General features: G+C 48.2%; 1 protein-coding gene and 1 long non-coding RNA gene across 3 annotated transcripts in view; one reads left to right on the plus strand and one right to left on the minus strand.

The window, feature by feature from the left end:
- SLC4A11 (solute carrier family 4 member 11) overlaps positions 1 to 8,411 on the minus strand; it is a 136,910-nt gene extending 128,499 nt beyond the window's left edge. The window contains exon 1 of one of the 2 annotated variants that reach the window (XM_069014782.1): positions 8,165 to 8,411. In XM_069014782.1, the coding sequence (XP_068870883.1) occupies positions 8,165 to 8,303 (139 nt within the window). In that variant the 5' untranslated portion in view covers positions 8,304 to 8,411. The remainder of the gene's footprint in view (positions 1 to 8,164) is intronic. The other variant, XM_069014783.1, reaches the window with a different exon arrangement.
- Positions 8,412 to 8,542: 131 nt separating this feature from the next.
- Positions 8,543 to 12,850, plus strand: LOC138110091 (uncharacterized). Its single transcript, XR_011150790.1, has 3 exons — positions 8,543 to 8,641; positions 9,532 to 10,037; positions 10,910 to 12,850. It is a non-coding gene; the product is annotated as an uncharacterized lncRNA (long non-coding RNA).
- The last annotated feature ends 6,489 nt before the right edge of the window (positions 12,851 to 19,339 follow it).

A 19,339-nucleotide genomic window follows, 5' to 3' on the forward strand; every position in this document is an offset into this window, starting at 1 on the left:
GACATGAAACACAAAAAGTGTTAACCAAGGCTAGACTGTGGCTTGCTTTCTGTCCTGGAGCCACTCTCAGCTGCTCTCTGGGGCATTAAGTTTAGAGCACTGCAATTGGGAAGCTGGATGCCAGCAGGAACAGCGAGCTGGGACTCGCTGCAGGGCTCCTGGAGCCTCCCTAAAAGATCTTATCACCTGCAGGCATCAGAGGGGAGGGCTCCCCAGCCAGACAAACCATGAAGAACATCAGCTCGAGTCCCTCTTCCAGGTGGGAAAGGGACCAAGACGTTTCTCCACTGTCACACAAGTGGTTTCCAAAAGCATCAGCAGATTGTATCTGCCCCAGAGCCACCCAAACGCAGTCAGTCCCCTCCAGGCTCCAGTGATCACATCCCAGCTCCTTCAGACAGGGAGGGATGCGATGGCAGGTGTGAAATGAGGTGTCTCTGCTGTCACTGCGACCTCACCACGTCCAAGTGGGTGTCAGATCCTATTTTTTCAGCCTCACCGTGGCTCCACACAACCACCTTGATTGTGGTTCAACCATGCCAAGGGCTGGATGCTGTCAGCACCTCCTGTCCCCAGCCTCCCTCATGGGCACTTCACAGCCAGGGAGCCATCTCCACTGAGCTGGGAGGCAGGATATCGAGCAGATACCCTGTGAAATGAGAGATCCCAGCCTGATCCGAGTCCAGGTGTGCACAAGGCAGCAAACAGCCGTGGGCACACAGCAGCAGCATCCCCACAGCTCCATCTCCAAGAGCTTTGCTGCCTCTCTATTCACAGCTTGCTCCCTTTTGTAAAACACAACTGATCCAGAGCCTGTCCTTAAGCTGAGGTCTGTCCTTTAATTCCAACAATAAGGGCACAAAAAGGCTTTAAAGCAATAAAACAGCACCTGTGCCAAGGGCTCCTTGTTAAACTCATCTCCACTCAGTCTCTCCTGCGTGGGGCAAAACACAAAGGTCACTCATTACCTGCGAGTTCTCATCACAGCAATCATTGTCATGGAACAGCAGGGGCTCTCCTGAAAGGAAAAAGTCATGTCCAAAGCACTTGGCTACTGGAGGAGCAGTCAGGAAAAAAATAAAGATCAGAGAATGAGGTTTTGCCCTAACTGAACTTTTCAAGCAAAACTCCTTCAGCAGTCCAAGCTGGTGAAGGAGCCCAGGAGGTTTGGTGGCAGTTTCCAAGCTTGAGATGGAGAAAGGAAAAGAATCTGGGGGAAGAATAAACCTGATTTTTAAAGTTACTAAACTCGGGACTGGAATCTGGGCTACAGGCAGCTGTAAAGCTGTTTTATGTGAAAATGCAAATGAACTTAAAATCACTCAATTGCAGAGCAGAGACAGCCCCTGGTGCAGCAGCCCTGGAAATCAGAACTAAGGCTGCCCAGAACAAGAGCAGCTGCACCAGGTACAGGCAGGAAAAACTCCCTATTTCCAAACCCCTTCCTTCCACCAGACCCCTTTAGCACAGAGTTCAGGTATTCAGTGGCTGCACATCTCCGTGTGTCACCTACTCCAGGGCTCCCAAAGCTCAGCCAGTCCCTTGCTAACAAAAACTTCTCAGATTACATTTTACTCTACCTAAACAATTCAGATTTGAGCTGTTCCACACCAGAGATCCTGCTATTTGCAATCAAGGCTAAGCCACTTCTCAGAAAGAAAGAAAAAAAAAAAAAAAAGCAGAGAAACTTTTTCCTTTTTCTCTGGAAACTGATGCTTCCTTCAGCCCCACATGGGTCTGATGAGCAGCTCATCTGCAGCTCAGTGTTTTTCCTCCTGCTGAAGGCTAAGGAGGAACAAACCAGCTACTGCACTATTCATGTCAGGAAACTTCTTCCAGAGGATCAGGCAGTTTGAAAATAATCCCAGTCTTGTTAAGATACGATTTAGACACACACAGAGCCATAAAAGAAAATAAAATCAGTGTTTGCCCTCACCAAGTCATTTTCCTTACATCACAGGCTGTTAGCTGCACTCTTCAGGTGATGTTTCACCTGATGGAACCGAGCAGGAGTTTCAATAACATCTCCCACAGGGGCCATTCCCCTCACTAAAGGAAGGAAAGCAACACAGAGATGTGGGAACGAGAGGAAACAAAAATACATGTACAAATAAGAGCAAAACAATCCAGTACCTGCCAGCATAGGAGGAGCAAAGACAAGGTTACAGCTGCATCACATCAGTCCCTTTTAGCTTTTATCTGCACCCGCCTTTGGCCTAGGACTGCCTTGGCCAAGCCCAAGCAGATGCTGGCAGCACCAAGATTTGCCCACCTCAGCCTTGCCAACCACGAGCCCGTGCCCAGTTTGGCCATGCCAGCTGCAACTTTGCAAAGTCATGCAAACCCAGGGACCTGCCTGCCTTTTATTATATCATGGAAATGCCTGTGCCAGCCACAGGGTTAGGATTCCAGCCACGATCAACGTGAGTCAACAGCAGCAGCAGAGCAAAGCCGAAGAGTGCACATTTCTCAGCCCTCTCAGATTCAACAACTGCTCTCAGTTTACACAGCAATTATTCAAATTTCATTTGTCACACTGAAAAAAAAAAAAAAAAGCAGCAAGAAAGCAACAAGCTGGGTGCTTGGTGCAGGCCAGCTTTCCCCATGAGCCTTCCCATCAGGGTTTGAAGCTCAGCTGGCTCCAAAATCCAATTTCCAAGCAATTTCAATACGCTGTGTTACTGCATAATCAGTGCAGCATCATTAGGAGGAAGACACGAGCTTATTTTCTTTTTAAAGCAGGATTTTTTTTTTCCTCCCTCCTAGATGAGTTTTGGTATCATGCTTAGCAGGGAACCAGAGATAAGCCCCGTGCCGGCTGAGAGCTCTGATGTTTTTATAAAGCATCTTTCATAAGGCAGCGAGGCAGATGTTAAACAGGAAGCATTTATTGACTTTAAACTCACTTCATAAAACATTTACACGGACAGGAGGAGACACAGGAGCTCCCAACAACCCAGTAAAAACAAAGATGAGTCCGTGCATTGTTCTAGGTCTCAAACACTCCAGGCTTTAGCGCTGCAGCACTTCTGAAAACAGTGAAACAAATGAAACCATCCCAGCCAGGGCTTCTTAATCCTCAGCTATTAAGGTCGCAGTTATCCCCCACTGTTCTTTAAATAATGGGTGGGGGAAAATCACTTTAAAACGGTGAAAACGGCCATGGAAATGTTACAAAAAGAGCAGGTGGAGGGGAAAGAGGAGCTGCTGTTGCAGCCCTTGCTGTGGCAGAGCCATCCACTTACTGCAGGGTTTCAAAGACTTTGGAGGGAAGCTGAAGACTCGGTTTTCCAGGAAAACCAGGAAGGCAGCGGGAGCCAGTTTGGTGCTAGAGCAGCACCTTGTTCAACCAGCAGAAATTGGATCCTCGACGGGCATTCCCCAGCAGGACATCAAAGTTCCAGAGCCTTCAGCCTCCTTATACACCTGGTCCTGATTCCAGTCAACACCTCACCTCAAAGAGATCCTTAAAATGTTCGTGGTATCCTTGAGCTACGACCTCTGGGGATCTTTTCATTACCAACTACAAACACAGAAAGCCTGTCTAGGTAATGGGGGTTTTTTTCAATTTTTAATTAGGGTGAGAGCCCATAATCCCCCAGTTCAGTTATCTGCATGCCTTTATAGGATTGGTTCATGTTTTCCCCTCCCAGTTTTATGTATAAGTTTGTTAATATTTATTTCCCATAAATTAATATGTATAAGCTCTAGAAAGTTCTGTTGTACTCAACACCCCACTGGCTCCTTCCCTAAGTCCCTCCTTGGTGCTATTCCCATGGGTTCCCTTACCCTCAACCCTGCCTCCCATTTGCTGGATCCCTTATCCCCACCTCTCCATCCCCACTATAAAATCCCTGGACACCCTCAGATCCTCAGCTCTTTGTCTCCTCCCCTCATCCTTTTCCCCTCAATGAGCCTTCTGCATGGAGCTTACACAGAGAGTCCCCTCTCTCCCTTCTCTGCCTCTGTGCCTCCACACCCTGTTCAGGGAGGGCTCCCTCGGGTGAGGAGCACACCCCATCTGCCTGCTCCTGTGTGTGTCTGTGCCTGCCACAGTGCAGTCAGGTTGTGGCTACACCTCTGTGCTCTCCTTGAGCCAGCACGCGAAACCTGACCCTTGGCCACCACATAAATTGCATCCCTGCCTCCTCCCGAGGTTGCTGACAGATGCCACATCTCAGATCCGTCTTCGCTGCCTTCCTCGTGCCGATCCAATCAAGCTCGCTGCTTAATTGAATTGAAACAATCGAGATGTTTAATTAAATTGGAGGAGTGGGTCCTGAGCAGCCTTTCAGCTGAGGGGCTCAGACACTTCCCACTGTCGTTTTTGGTGCCACAGGAGGCTGGGCACTATCAGCAAAGATGCATTCCGTCTGAAACATCCTATTTTGGGTTGGTCTGCAGGCTCACACGTGTTATTAATCCACCCCTTGCCTCGATGGATGCAGCCCCAAGCCCTCACACCCCCACACCAGCAGGCATCACGTTTTTCCAAACACATCCATTTCTCTCTAACCCAGTGCAGATTTCTGTGTTTTGTTCTATTCATTAGCTGCAAATGAAGGAAGAGCTCCTATAGTCACAGTAAGATTAAAAAAAAAAAAAAAAAAAAAAAAAAAAAAAAAACCACCAATGCCTGACATCTGGAGGCTTTGGACTTAATTCTGTTGATGGGAACAGCTGATGTCATTTTCTTTTTTGTTCTGGGAACATCCATCCATGAGTTCCAACTGCACAGAACTTTTTAGGAAGAGCCACAGGAAGAGATGAGAAAACCCCAGGCACGAGACAGACTCGGCTCCTTGCCAGGGCTTAAGGGGAGATGCCTGGAGGGATCTCCAAGCTGTTCTACCATAGAATTCCCACAGCAGATCCAATTCCCATCTTGTCTACACACCAGGTGTGTGGTTGGAGACTCCCACACCCTCACTGAAAAAAAAAAAAATCCCCACAGCACTGGAGCTGCTGAGCCATCATTCCCAATCCCCCCATTCCCACTCTGGTGCTGGTTGCAGCCTTCCTTCCAGAGGAAAAGCAGCTCCCTCCTTGGGAATTCCCCACTTTAATAAATAAAACAAAAATGGGAAAGATTTGTGAACTCACTTTTAATAATAAACAGGAGAACACATCTTGTTTTTCCAAAGGACCGACACTCTGGTCTCATGAGAACACCTCCCTCCACTTTTACCCAGACAGGCCACAGACAGCCCAGACCCAGAGGTTAAAAAGTGTTTCTCACTCTTACCCCATAAAACAAAGCATCCTGTCCCAGTTTCCCCCAAACCAGACCCAAGGTACCTCACACCATCCAAGGGACAACACCAGAGGTGTCAAGCGAGCACCAGGAAATAAATAAGACCAGTCCCAGGCCCAGCTTTCAAGTGATGGGATTCCCTCCTGTCCTCTGTATTACACAGTTCCGTCCCCTTTCCAGACCCAGGAGAAGCCTTTGGCTAAGCTGGAGCTCATCCCATCCCATTCCCACTCACTTGGTAACGCAGACAAGGAGGTTTCCAACACCCACCCTTGGTTTTGCCAGGGAAAAAATCCTTCCCTGGCTTTGCAATCCAGAAAATCATTGAGAATCCAGCTTCACCTTCCTCCCTGCCTCCACTTTGCTGATGGGGCTTGGGATTAAAGATTCCCACTTTCCCAGAAATGTTATTTACAGAAGTAATTGGAGTGAATCAAGTGGGTGTGGTGGAACCCAAATGCCTTTGGGCCACCTACTCCCATTAAATACAGCTATGATTGGCCAGAGGGTTAAATGGGGGAAGACTTGGGGTTTGGCTGTTTGGGTATGGGTGATAGAGGCCAATCAGGAGTGGAAGCTGAAGAAAAAGCAGGGGATGCACAGGCCTCGTATCACCAAGAGATTATTTTAAGGCAGAAGTTCAGTTTTGATCTGTTTTTAAGGAAAACCTTTGCAGCTGAGTGGAGTTCTACCCATGGTCACCCTCCAATACCAGAGGATTGTGAAGTTCAGGGTCCAAAGCCACCCTTTATCCCAGGCTTTTGCAGGAAAGGGAGCCCAGCTGGGCACATTGAATTAGAAGATTCCCAACCACGACTTCCTTGAAGGGAGCTCCTCCCTCACAACTGATTTATGGAAGGGAGAAGAGTCTTTTCTGCTCCCTTGGGGACCCCACCTGGGTTCCATCCTCCCAAAATGTGGAGACAGACACAGGAGATATTCATGGGGAGGGAACAAGGCCCTCAGCAGGGAGACTGTTCAGTATTCTGGGTCAGTTCCACAGCTCACAGCTGCTCAGCAAATTAATTACTGCTTTGAAAATCACACTGTGGGCAACTTCAGGGCCCCATTTTCTCCCAGGCCATGCAGAGAGAGGGTTTGCAGCTCCTGGGAGGAGGACAAGGACACTTTGCTCCCATGTAGCTTTTCCCCAGCCAGAGCAGAGGACACAGAAATAAGTCAAGATCCCTGGGAAGGAGTTCAGGTGCCTCTTTTCAAGAATCAAGTCCTAAGCAGCAAAAAAACCACTGAGCAAAAAAACATCCAAAACTGAGTTTTGGATGGGTGGTTTGCAGAATAAATCTGAGCTCTGGAGCAAGAGAGACACACAGGTGGGTGCAGGGATAACTGAACACCTTCTGCTTGATAAAACACACCTGAGCCTCTCCCAGAGAGTGCCCCTCACCTCCTTTTAGATGGGAAAGCACCCACATGAGCAGCCTCAGGAGCTGGGGGTATTTTCCTAGACATGCTAGGGAATTTTTTCCATAGAGCTCATCTAAATCTCTACCCCAGACTGAACACATTGATTGAAAAAAAGGACCAGATATTCAACCCCCTGATTGAAAAAGGGACCAGATATTCAACCCCCTGATTGAAAAAGGGACCAGATATTCAACCCCCTGATTGAAAAAGGGACCAGATATTCAACCCCCTGATTGAAAAAGGGACCAGATATTCAACCCCCTGATTGAAAAAGGGACCAGATATTCAACCCCCTTCTACTTTAAAAGTTCCCACCTGGTGGTTTCCCACATCCCTCATTCTTTCCCTTCAGAGGAAACAGGGTCCACCAAGATCTGTGCAGGAGAAACAGCACACAGAGAAGAGAAATCCCTCCTAAACCAACAAATTTCCCCATTTCTCACCACCAGCACTCATTCAAAGGGGCTCTTTCAGCCAGAGGCAACAGGCACAGGCCAAAGTGAGTGGATGGAGGAATAATCATCACACAGGGCCCATCCCCATCCTTCCTTCATCTCCTGCAAGCTGCTCCAAGTCCCTCAGTGAGGTTTACACAGCTTGTGGCCTCATCCCTGGTGACGAGGGGCTCACAGCTCCCTTCACACCTGGTTTATTCCATCCCTTCCCAGCCCAGACTCTCGTTAGGAATTCCGTGAAATCCGTACACTTGGCTTCTCCTGGGGAGGGAAATCTTCCTCCCTTAGCTCATCCATCACCCTGCCCACAAACTTCTGCTCCCACAGCAGGCACGAGGAGCTCTCTTGGCCGTTCCTCCCAAGAACAGCACAAAAACTTCTTCCCAGAAGCTCCTGGCAGCAGCTTCCTTTTCTCCCAAGGAGCACAGCTGGAGATGCCACAGCTCCAGGAGGAAGGGACACAACCTTTCACCACCTTGGCTTCCCCCCTGCCCCAGCTGTGCTGGAGCCTCTCTGCCAGTGGTGTTTTATTAATTAAAAATACACTGAGGATATGTTACAATTAAAAATAGTGGTGTCTTATTAATAAAAGTTGGCTGTGGGATACACAATAGGGTGGGGTGGTTTTTTTAGCAGGAGCTTGATACTGGAAGAGCTTTCAAGAAATCCACACCCCCTACCTCAGCCTCTGGGTTCCAGGGGAATAAATTTGTGTCTCACCTCTGTCCCTTTCATTGTTTCACACCATCCCACAGCTTTGCTTGTTCACCCTCCTCCCTTTACAGCAAGGTCTCCATAGTCAGCACCCCTGAGCATTGCTTTTACTTAGAAAAGGCAACCAAGACTCCTCAAGAAGAGATTTTTAAAAACCCTAAATCCTTAAACATCAAAATAAATTAATAAAACCCAAACAGAAGCCTCTAACCAAGCTGCTCAACAGTTTTCAGCTTCACTTGCATCACCTCCTTTGACTTCAAACAGCCACAAAGAGACAAAAATAATCAGCAAAAAGACAAAAACCAGAACTTACCTTGCTGGACAGAGAGCCCCTTTCCATGAGGCAGAACCTCCTTTGACTCAGCTTTCATCTTCCCAGGGCTCAGGGGAAGGATGCAGCCCTCACCCTCTCCTCCTTTTCTGCTGGCTCCCAGAGGGATCACCCCGTTCATCACCACAAACCCTGGAAAAACGTCTCCTCTCCACCCCAGAGAAGAGAAGAGGGCACACAAGAAGGAGGTCAGGGCCTCTAACAAGGGTGGGGAGGAAAACAAGCTCTCCACCCACTCTCCCCTTTACCCTCAGCCATTTCCTATAAACTCATTTACACTTTGGGGTGGGGGAAGCTCCTCAGCTGCCTGGCTTGAAGCTCAGTGGTCCAACAGCCCAGGAATGACCAGCCTGGGGAGGTGAATATTCAATTCTTTAGTATTTAGGCAGTGTTCCCCCTCCAGAGAGGGAGAAGGGTCCAGGAGGAGCAGCTGGAGATGTTCAGTTTGATGCTCTGGGGGTGAAGTTCAGCTGCTGCTTCCTGAAATCCTCCTGGGGTTTGAAAACACCCCTGGAGCAGGGTGGGGCAGGGCACTGGGGGTGGGAAGGGGTTGCACAGGTGGTGCTGGGCAGCCTGGTGGGGAAAGTGGGTTCACTTGGGCAGAAAAAGGGCTCTTTGTGCCAGAAATTCCTCCTCTAGGGTTTGCAGATGCTGAGAAAAACCACTGGGAGTGATAACTGAGGTGAACAACCTCCAAAAGGACTGGGAGTTGTGTCTGGGAGGTGTTTTGGGGACTCCCTAATAGGGAGAGCTTAAAACATATGTTTAGGTTTGCTTTTAGTCCTTATTTGCCTATTTTTTTTCCAGTGTTATCCCCGAGGGATGCTCTTGTGGGTTGTAATGAGGATGTCTGGTCCAGGCCCACACTGCTGATACTTCCCAAGAATAAATTCTTGCCCTGATATTCTTTATCCATTGTCTCCTGTTAAATAAAATGGGAAATTTCAAGGAATCATTTTAAAAATAACTCGTCATTATCATTACAGACTCCATGTCTCAGGCAGAGGCTTTAATCTCATATTTTTGGGGGGGGGGGGGGGGGGGAATGCACACCCAAGCACCTATTTGGGTGGCATTAAATGACACAGGATCTCATTCTTTTGTGTTATGGGTCCTAAGGATGTGTTACAGATGCAAATGTTCATCACCTGCTCCTTATCCTGGGGCTGAAAAAATAGTCAAAACACTTCCTTGGGAGTTGCAAAGCTTTGCCACAGCTGTGTTTTAACCTCTCTTCACTTCGATCAGCCCAGTTACAGGAATCAGAGCCTTCCACTAGAAGGAAAGTTGTTTTTTTCTTTATATCCTGGGTGTGAAGGTTTCTATCATTCCAATTTTGCTTCCTGCAGGTGATTCCATGTTCCTGCAGGAGCTGATCCCTGCATTGGCACCTCCCTGGCTGCACATCTGTGCCCAGGGACGGGGAGGGCACACATCCTCCGACCCCTTGGCTTGGCAGAACAACTCCTAATTACCGAAATGCAAGAATTCTACCGTGAAAATAGTTCCCACCCAGCATGGAAATGAGCTCAGCCCTGGAGCACGCTGGCCCTGACAGCTGGGGCTGTGCTGCTCATTTGCAGAGGGGTGCTTGGGCTCCAATCAGAGATCAGGTCACCCATCAAGGGGGATTTCCTCTGGCTGCTCTCACTTTCAGAGCCTGTTTGGGGTCTGTCTTGGCGTTTCCAATGATAACATTGATAACTTCACAGGAGTGTTGTCAGTGGGAAAGGTGGAACACCTTTCCTTCTCGAGACTCTCTGATGATGCCACTGCACATCTCAGCAGCTCTTCTGGGACCACCTAAATCCAGAGCAGAATTCTGGCCTACTTAAGACCTCTCACATAAAAGCAGGTTGAAAATCAAACAGTTCTGCCAATCACTACACGCTTTGTCTGCTTTCCTATAGGTTTGGGGTCGGGTGTGGCTGTCCAGATGGGCATCCCACGGGGTGTATAGGAGATTTCTGAGGTCTCTCACCTCTGCTCAGGTGTCTGTTCTTGTGAAACTTGAGAAAATCAGTAGTTTTGTGACTCTGGAACTGGAGAAAGGGGTAAAAGGTTACACCAGGGAGAGTGGGACAGGAATAACATCTACATCCACACATCACACCCTGCTGTGTTAGAAAAGTACTCCGATGTTTCCTGTTTTCCCTTTTTCCACCACCAACACCTTCCTGCTGGAGATGCCTGGAAACTGCTATTATTTGCCCCTGTAATGAAGAGAATAAACATTTTTGCAGCAGAGAAATGAGAATTGGGTGAAGGCACATTTAGCACCTTCAGCAGGACAGAGGGGGAACCACAGCCCCAGTCCCGCCCTGCTCTCTGCAGGCACATGAAACACATTCTGCTGAAGCTGAGATCCGCAGTGATTTCATCCCAAAGTCCAGCAGACTTCATATTTACTATTGTTTTTATTTGGGGGACTCCAACGAATTCATTTGGTTCATCTCAACTCTGTGATCAGGAAAATAATTCACTGATTTTTTATTACCAAGGAATGAGGGAAACAGGTAGAGGATTTTAATTTTTTTCCCCTAGAAGCCAGTTTCCTAAGGAAATGAGCCCTATTCCATCAAGCTGTGTGGAGGGGGAGGTCAAACAGCCACACTCCCAGGGAGTGCTGCCTGCTGAACGTGCCACATTTTTGAGGTGAGCTCTGGGGACGCGCGGTCGCAATCCAAGGGTGGGAACAGACAGCAGCTCCTTTTCTCTCCTCTGCAGCTGAGCACTTGTGAGACAGAGCCTGAGGATATGGAGACAACGCTGGCTGAACCTTGGAGGCTTCAAAAATACACCATTTCTTACAGACAGTTGGGAATGACCACATTATTGAGCACATCAAGCCTTTTATAAACCCTCGGGAAGCCACATGGAGCGATGTCATTGTCAATCATACAGAGAATTTCCTGTGTAGCTGAGCATGAGAACTCAGCCATGAGACTCTTACCTGTATGATAAGGACAAGAGTTAAGCTTTCTGTTATCCCCTGAACTCCTCATTTTCTTCTTCAGCTTCACCACGCTGCCCTGGAGTGGATAAATCCTGGGAGCTCTCTGAAGGAGAGGCACTCAAGCACGTAAGAGCGATGCACATTTACAAAAACTGGATCCTGTAATAGCTCCCCATGCATGCAGGGCCATCATCTCAAATGGCAACAGCACAAGACAAGTTAATAATAGTTATTGTTCCAAGATTAAATTAGGTAGACAGGGAATGATTTTTGCAAGATTCATAATGGTTTTAATGATACTATTTAGTTACCAAGAACAATATATCTTCTCTATTCATGAGTTCCTGGAAATCAAGGATGGTGGGGTTGTAAAATACGTTTTTAAAGGCAGAGTTGTGAGCTGTGGCCTCTCTGAAAGTTGGTTGTATTTTATTTTGAATTGTCTTTATCCAGTAAGCAGGAGCACGACTTGGATGGGAACAGTGGGTCTGTGCATGGCATCTTGGGGAAATTTGGCTTTTGAGCCAGGAGCCAGACTCTGGAGGGGTTTGAGGCTGGGTCTACTTGCAGCCACCTTGCTGTCATTGCTTTAGAGAAAGTGGTGCCATCATGACCCACTTTGATATCGAGGTATGGCTGCAGCGTACCCTGGACCATTCCAGCAGCTGGCCAGCCCCACTTGGGTCTCCAAGTGTGGCCCTCAGGACACCCTGAGGGTGACGTTTCACCTCTCCAGATGTGGTGGCAAGATGGGCCCAAGGCTGGAAGTGAGAGAGGAGCGTGGTGCTCTGGAACTGGGCTTGCTTTGGGCCATGAAAACTGGGGCATGCTGAGCACCCCGCACCAGAGGAAACATTTCTTTCTTGTGAATTGTCAACAGAGGCATTTTCCTAGAAATTCTGCAGCATTTTGTGCTGTGCATTCTCTCTGAACCCATAAAACACCAGAAGATCTCCAGCTGCAGTGACGCCGCTCGGTCACAGCGCTGGCGTTTGGCAACGTCCTCACTGTGCTGGGAATTATTTCACAAGGCAGCTTGCCATGGAAAGGCACGCTGGGGTGGCCTGCAGCAACAACAGATGGACGTGGAGTCACATCAAACCAGGCCTGAGGGCTTTCTCCTCACGCTGGTCCCAGTTAGAGCCACCTGGATTCACGGCTGGGTGAACCAGCAGACACACAGTGGGTTGGTTGCTCCACCAGTACGAGCCCAGCTGGGTGAGAACTGAGTAAAAATATTGGGGAAGAAGCACAGAATGTGTGGAAGAGCAGCTCACCGTGTCCCCACAACGTCAGATCAGTCTCTCCCTTGACAGGACAACCAGGCCAACGCTGAGATCCAGCTTTACCAATGTCAAGGGACCACAATGACATCTGAAAGGCTGGGATTGTGCAGGTGGATTTGCCAAGGCTGGTGTTTTTAGGGAACTGAGTATCCATCCTTGGCAAAAAAGCAGCAGGAGGGAAGGAAAAGGGACGAGGCTGAGACTGGTGAGGAGCACGGGAGACACGAGCCCTGACTTTGGAGTAGGGAAACAATCTCCGTGTGGTTTGGAGACTCGGGGAATGACAGAGAAACATTTGGGACTCCCAAAGTCTTCCTTTCATCACCTTTCAGCACATTTGGCAAGATTGTGACAACTTTTGTCTGAGTTCACAGCCTGGTCGGGGCTGGGAGTGAAGACACCCAGCTTTCAGCTCCTTATGGGAACTCACACCTTCTCCCAAGAGCAAAACCAACTTGTTTGTGTTCTGGGAACCCAAATAAACATTTTCGTGGAAGGCTGCTGGCTGAATGTGTCAGAGGAGACATCTCCTCACACCACCCTTCCCTGGCAGAATCGGAGGATGTTGTATAGGGCTGTGTGTAGATTTGTCAGCTGCTTTTAATGAGGATAACCCCTTTTCTGAATTCATGATTAGATTTAAGCATATCATTCCAAAGCTGCTTACAATAGGAAAAAAAGAATTACAGAGAGGAAGTCACAATAAAAATGTTCCTGACAACATGCACAGGAGGGTATAACCCTCTCATGGTGGGGGGTTTTGAGGTTGCAGGGCCAGGATTTGGACTTTATGATCCTTGCAGGTCCCTTCCAACTCAGAATATTTAATGATTCTACAAAAAATTTTACTTTTTCTCCACAGCTAAGAATTTTTTCTTTTTCTGCAATAGAGAAGTCGCTTCAGCCATCAGCTGCTGAGCCCTTCCAGCAGAGTCCAAACTGAGCCATTTCAGCTGTTTCTTTTTGACTGAACACCATTGCTTGTGGATTTTAAGATCTTCCCCTTTTCCCAGTGAGGGCTAAGCCCAAATTTCAGCAGATAATACAGATTTCATTTTAGAGAAAACAAGGAGACAAGTCAGTAAGTGCTGGTGGGAGCAGCCCTGTGCTAACTCTGTCTCCAGATTCCCCAGGGATGCAGAAGGCACTGGAAAGGTGAAGGATCTCATCCCAGGGAGTGCTCACAGGGTAGATTTGCAGGCAAAAATGGGGGAAATTTTCCTAAAAGTCATCTTGTCCCACCACACCTACCCCTTGCTGGAGTGGAACTTCCAACCCCAGCTCTGCAGCTCTGACCTCTGCATGCCTGAATCCCTCTCCGTGCTGTAGGAATGTTATCCTGCAATGGGTTGATTAAATGTTATTAAAAGAAACCACTTATCCCTAAGGGGGGAGGAAAAAACCAAGCAGAATAAAGAAGAATTTGTCAAACCTATTTGAATATGCCACTGCAGTCCCTACTTGAGAAAAGTTTGAGGAGGCAGCTGGAAATCCTTCAGGTGCTGATGGTGGCAAGAGCTCGTTTGTGATGTTGCAGAGAGCAGAGACCACGAAAAGCGTTGCAGAAGGTTTAGGAACCCACAGCGTCTCTGTTTGATGGTGCATTAATCTTCTTGTGAACAATAATCACATTCCATTTCTCCCCATTGCTTTTTGGTTCGTATTGACTCCCTCTATGATCTTTTATCTTTCCTATCGATTTGTGAATTCATATGTACCAACCTGATGAGCAGATAAAAGCAAGCGTTGATCTGGCAGGGGTAGGAGAAAGCAGGGAACAATTCCAAGATGTGCTCCAGTGACCTCTCAGCAGTTTGGCACAGCCAGGTCTAACATCTCCTGGCCCTCACAGACTTTGGTGAGCTGTGGATGAGGCTCTGCCCTTGAGAGATTGGAATTTCCCTGCTCAGTGATACAAGGGTCACTCAGGGGCACCGAGGCAAAGGAGTGAAAGCATTTTCTTAGGGAAAAAATCCACAAGAGCTAAGTTTTTCTTTGCTTTACACAATCAATCAACGTGGCAGTAAATGCTGTGCTGCCTTTTGGGTTGGGTTTTAAACCCCCCATCTGAACTGGAGCAGCAAGGCCTGGTGACCTGCTCTCCATCCAGCCTGTATCCATGTTCAGGATGGCCCTGAGTGTGGAAGTTTTTGGGAATGCCACCAGCACAGAATATCAACATCATGTGTCTTCACACAGGAAACCTCCCTGCAAGCGAGCCCAAGCTCGGTCTGCAGCTGGAGCAGCAGCTCTGGAGCTCCCAGTTAAACAAAACTGGGAGTACCGGGAGCAGGATTTCAGGAACAACACTCAGTTCACCCTGGTGACCAGACTAATTACCAGGCAGTGGAGCCTGCCTCCACTGCGAGGTTTCCTCAGCCCCGGGGTTATTCCTGATGGCATTTGTGATTTTCCATCTGAAGTGGCCTCGGGATCAGGGGGTGGGGATGTTTCCCAGGTACAGCGTGATTCCTGCAGAGGCAGCGGGAAGGGGACAGCAGCAGACACCGTGACCCCCAGCTACAGCGGGACAGAAATTACTGTCCTGTCTCCAGGGCAGAGCTTGGCCCTGCACAGAAGAGGGCCGGGCTCCCGAGGGTCATGGAGCAGCTTGTGAAGAGGTGGGGAGGCACAAGGGGATGTTTTTGTGGGTTGGTGTTGAACAACAACTTGTTCTGGGCTCTTCTTGAATGCCAGAAAGGGGAGATGCATCTACAGACAGCAGGGGAGCCCCAGTCAGAGGGAACAGCAAAGTAAAGCAGTTTTCTGACAACTTCAGTTGCCTCTGCTTTTCTCAAGGCCAATTACTGGTGGGGAAGGGAATTCCCTCTTTTCTCCTGGGTGTTTCCTACCAGAGCGACCAGAGATCAAGTTGGTAAAAGGACTGGGGCACCTCTCCTGGGGAGATGGGCTGAGAGAGCTGGGACTGTTCAGCCTGGAGAGGAGAAGGTTGTGGGAAGACCTCACAGCACATTCCAGGATCTGAAGGGACCAGGAATCTAGAAAGTGACTCTTCATCAGGAACTGGAGTGACAGGACAAGGGGGAGCGTGTTCAAACTGAAAGAGGGGAAATCTAGGTTAGAAATATGGAAGAGATTCATTCCTCAGAGGGTGGGGAGGCCCTGGCACAGGTTACCCAGAGAAGCTGTGGCTGCCCCTGGATTCCTGGAAGTGTCCAAGGCCAGGCTGGACAGGGCTTGGAGCAACCTGGGCTAGTGGAAGGTGTCCCTGCCCACAGCAGGGGCTGGAATGAGATGTCTTTAAGGTTCCTTCCAGCCCAAACCATTCCACGATTCTGATTTTTCATCTCCAGTGAGGCTGGCAAGAGCCAGCAGAGACATCAGCACAGGGCATCCTCAGTTGAGCAAGAAAAACAGAGCAAGGGGGGTTTTCTGGATTATAGGGGGCACTTTGGTGTTCTCTCCACAGTAATTAAAGCCAGATAAAAGTGGAATGAAAAATGAAGTCCCTTTTTTTTTTCCACAGTGGAAATGAAACCCTCTGAGGGCAGTGGAGTTCTCTCTTGCTTCACTTCTGGAGTTCAACGCTAAATGTCTTTCTGCAAGAGATTACCTGGACAAACACAAGCTCTGAGTCTCCTTACAGGGCTAACAGGGTGAAATGAAAAGGTCTCTTCCATACAAGAGTTCAGGTCTTCTTAATTTAATACTCTTGTCCAGCCTTGACAATTACCATTTTATTGATTTAAGGCAAATAGCAAAGAACATTTGGGCAGCTTGTGTGTTTCCTGATAGCGTCTCACAAATTAGGCAAAAGGTTAATTTTTATTCCGGAAAAAATGGCATCTTTAAAGTGAAGCAAAATTATTTTAAAAAGGAAAAGAAAACCAGGGACAGGATAAAAGCAGGGAAGGCTCCTTTTTTATTTTTTATTTTTTTGCATTAAAGCTCACGATACTTGTTGCCTTTCAGATCTTATTTGTAAAGATTTGGACAGGGTTTCATGGTGACCACAGAGCTCAGGGCCAAGGCTGTAGGCATGAGGTTCTGGAAAACAAGGTAATGCACCAAAGTTCTGTCCAGAGGTACCTGACCTCTCCCAAAATCCCCAAGGCTCCACTAAAATGTTGGAGCTGCAATTCCTCCCGAGGTGAACATCAGATGGGAGAAAGTGAAAGGATGACAAAAGCTGCCCTCAGGCTCTGAGGGGAGAGTTTAAAAAGCAGTTTTTCCTACATTGTTTGATTATTTCCTCCACCACAGAGGAACAGAGTGACCTGCAAAGCTCAGCAGGGCAGGACTGATGAAGAGACACAAAGTTGAGGGTCTGTGTGGTGTGAGGGAGACACTGGTGGACACGTGGCAGCCAGAAGAACTCATAAAGATGCCTCTGCATCCCTCAGTAAAGTGCAGTGTGGATTCACTCTCCACAGCTCCCTGCCAGGACCCAGGCTCTGCTCCCGGGGAACAGTGACAGGACAAGAGGAAATGGTCTCAAGCTGTGCCAGGGCAGCTTCAGGAGGGACATCAGGAGGAATTTCCTCATGGAAAAGCTGGTCAGGCTTTGGAAGGGGCTGCCCAGGGAGGTGCTGGAGTCCCCATGCCTGGAGGTGTCCAAGGAAGGCCTGAACGTGGCACTCAGTGCTCTGGGCTGGGGACAAGGTGATGATGGATCAAAGGTTGCATTCAATGATCTTGGAGGTCTTTTCCAACCTAAATTTTTCTGTGATTCTGCAGTTTTGGGACTCAACATGAAGAAACCAACCTGGACTCAGAGCAGCCCAGTTTTCCATCCCCAAGCTCCCACCGGGAGCTCCAATAACGGGCTCAGCTCCCTGGCATGGCCGTGCTGGGTCTGGGTCTGCGAGCAGCAAACTCAGGAGCCTCAGCACCTCTGGGAACTCGTGTCTGGAGGACGTGTGGCAGCCCTGTGTCCGTGTCCTTGGTCCTGGCGCCAGCAGGCACTGCCAGGCAGAGCTCCACACTCCAGTGTAGGATTGGACTGTCCTCTGCACCTATGAGTTCCAAAATTCCCAGGGGAATTCCCAGAGGGGTGTCCTGCCTTTGAGCTTGGAGCTGTGAGCTCAGAGCACAAGAAACCGAACTGTCTGTAAGGCATTTCTCCCTTCCACAAATCATCCCAGGGCTCTTCCAGCCATTTCCAGCTGCCAGCACTTCCCACAAGCTGTGTCTCCCTGAACTTCCAAACCACCCTCCAGTGCTGGTTTCAGGACTGAGCCCGGTCCTCCCATCCCTACTTTATGTTCCCATACCATGTTCACATCCATCCTTTGGTCCCCAAGCAGCGGTGGGAGCCCAGATCCAGCTGGTTCCCACCACACCCCCAAATCCCCAACGCCCTCGCCCATGGATTGCTGCTGTCCTCCCTCATACTTGGCCACGTCCAGCTTCATCCTCATCGCGTGTCAGCGAACGAATAAACATTTTTCTGCATTGCATAATTCCTTCCTCGGTCATTTATGACTTCCCTGATCTCTGGGTCACCTGGAAGGCTTTATCAGCAGCCAATGTCTGTTGTCTTCAGGTCATTAATTCAGATGTTAAAGAGCATGGAAATGCCTTCTGCCCTACCCTAGTGGGAACATGATCACTACTTTAATTACTGCCTTTACAATTACGCTTTGAATCCCATTAATTAGCTGCTTTGAGGGCTATTTAATGCCTTCCGCATGCCTTGCTCACCATTGTTACTCAAACTAAACCCAGGACTAACTTAAAGCACCGATTTCTGTAAGTTTTTGACAAGATCTTAAGATCTGTTACAATTCTGTAAAACTTCGTAATCTTATTTTTATCAGGTCCCAAATTCACTTGACAGCATTACTACTTTGTCTTACTTTTGTTACCCTCCTTTAATTTCCTTCCTCTATTTATTATTTTCCTCTAATTTATTGCGTCCTGTGTGAGATTCTGGATTTTTTGGCCTGGGATTAATGCCAGGACAAGGGACGTACACTTTCCTAGGATATCCCATTTACCTTTTGGAAAACACAGTTATGACTTTAGCCCGGCTCTCATCATTCAGAACCACCCAAACCAAGTGAAAAAAACCATCAAAATGTTCCAGACACCTCCTCAGGCGGCTCTTTGAAAACTCTTGGGTGCAGTTAGACCTGTGTGAGTCAAGAATTAATGGTTGCTGCCCCCACTTCACCATCCAGGCTGGGATTCCATCATCTGGTTGTTCCCAATGACAGGGCACAAATATTTAGGGAATTTTTCTGTCTTCATCGTTATCAACACTTCCCCCCCCCCCCCCCCCCAATTTTGGTCAGGCAGTGGCTCAATACCATTGTGAAAAAAATTCTTGTGTTTTTCAGTGTCATTTTGGTGCCTCCCCATTGTCCTCAGTCCTCCTGGATGCCAATCTCTCCTCAAATCCTTTCCCTCTGTGGCCACGGGGCTTCCTCAGTTTATCTGGAATTTTTCAACCGTGATGAAGACGTGCAAGTGGCACCAGGTGTCCCCTGGGGCTGTGCTGGGCTCTGTGGCAGAGGATGTCACTCAAAAGCTGAGCCTTCTACCTCTGCACCCTGGATTGGCTCTCACTCACACTCGGTTCCACCCTTAGGTGTGCCACAAGTAAACAAAAAGACCAGAGGAGGAGTTGATATGTGTTCAAGTAATGTTTGACCAAGCCAGAAATTTATTTCAAAGATACTGAAAGTATTTAAAATAAAAAATCTTTTCTGTATGTGGACACTGTCCTTAAAGAATAACCGCTGAGAATCAATAACTGCTTTGTTTTAGTCCATCTCTTTTTATTTTTAATAATGAAATAGTTCAAGTAAAAATGTGAAAAGTCCAATTCTTCATTTCTATCAGAACTCCTTCAAACTCTCACAGTATTGTTGCAAGGCAAAAAAGCACTACAGGCTCTGGTTTCAAATCCTCTTTCATCTTTGTGGGTTTTTCTGAGCCCTTTAATGCTCA

This window comes from Aphelocoma coerulescens, chromosome 4 (assembly GCF_041296385.1).
Source record: "Aphelocoma coerulescens isolate FSJ_1873_10779 chromosome 4, UR_Acoe_1.0, whole genome shotgun sequence".
Taxonomy (NCBI): Eukaryota; Metazoa; Chordata; class Aves; order Passeriformes; family Corvidae; genus Aphelocoma; species Aphelocoma coerulescens.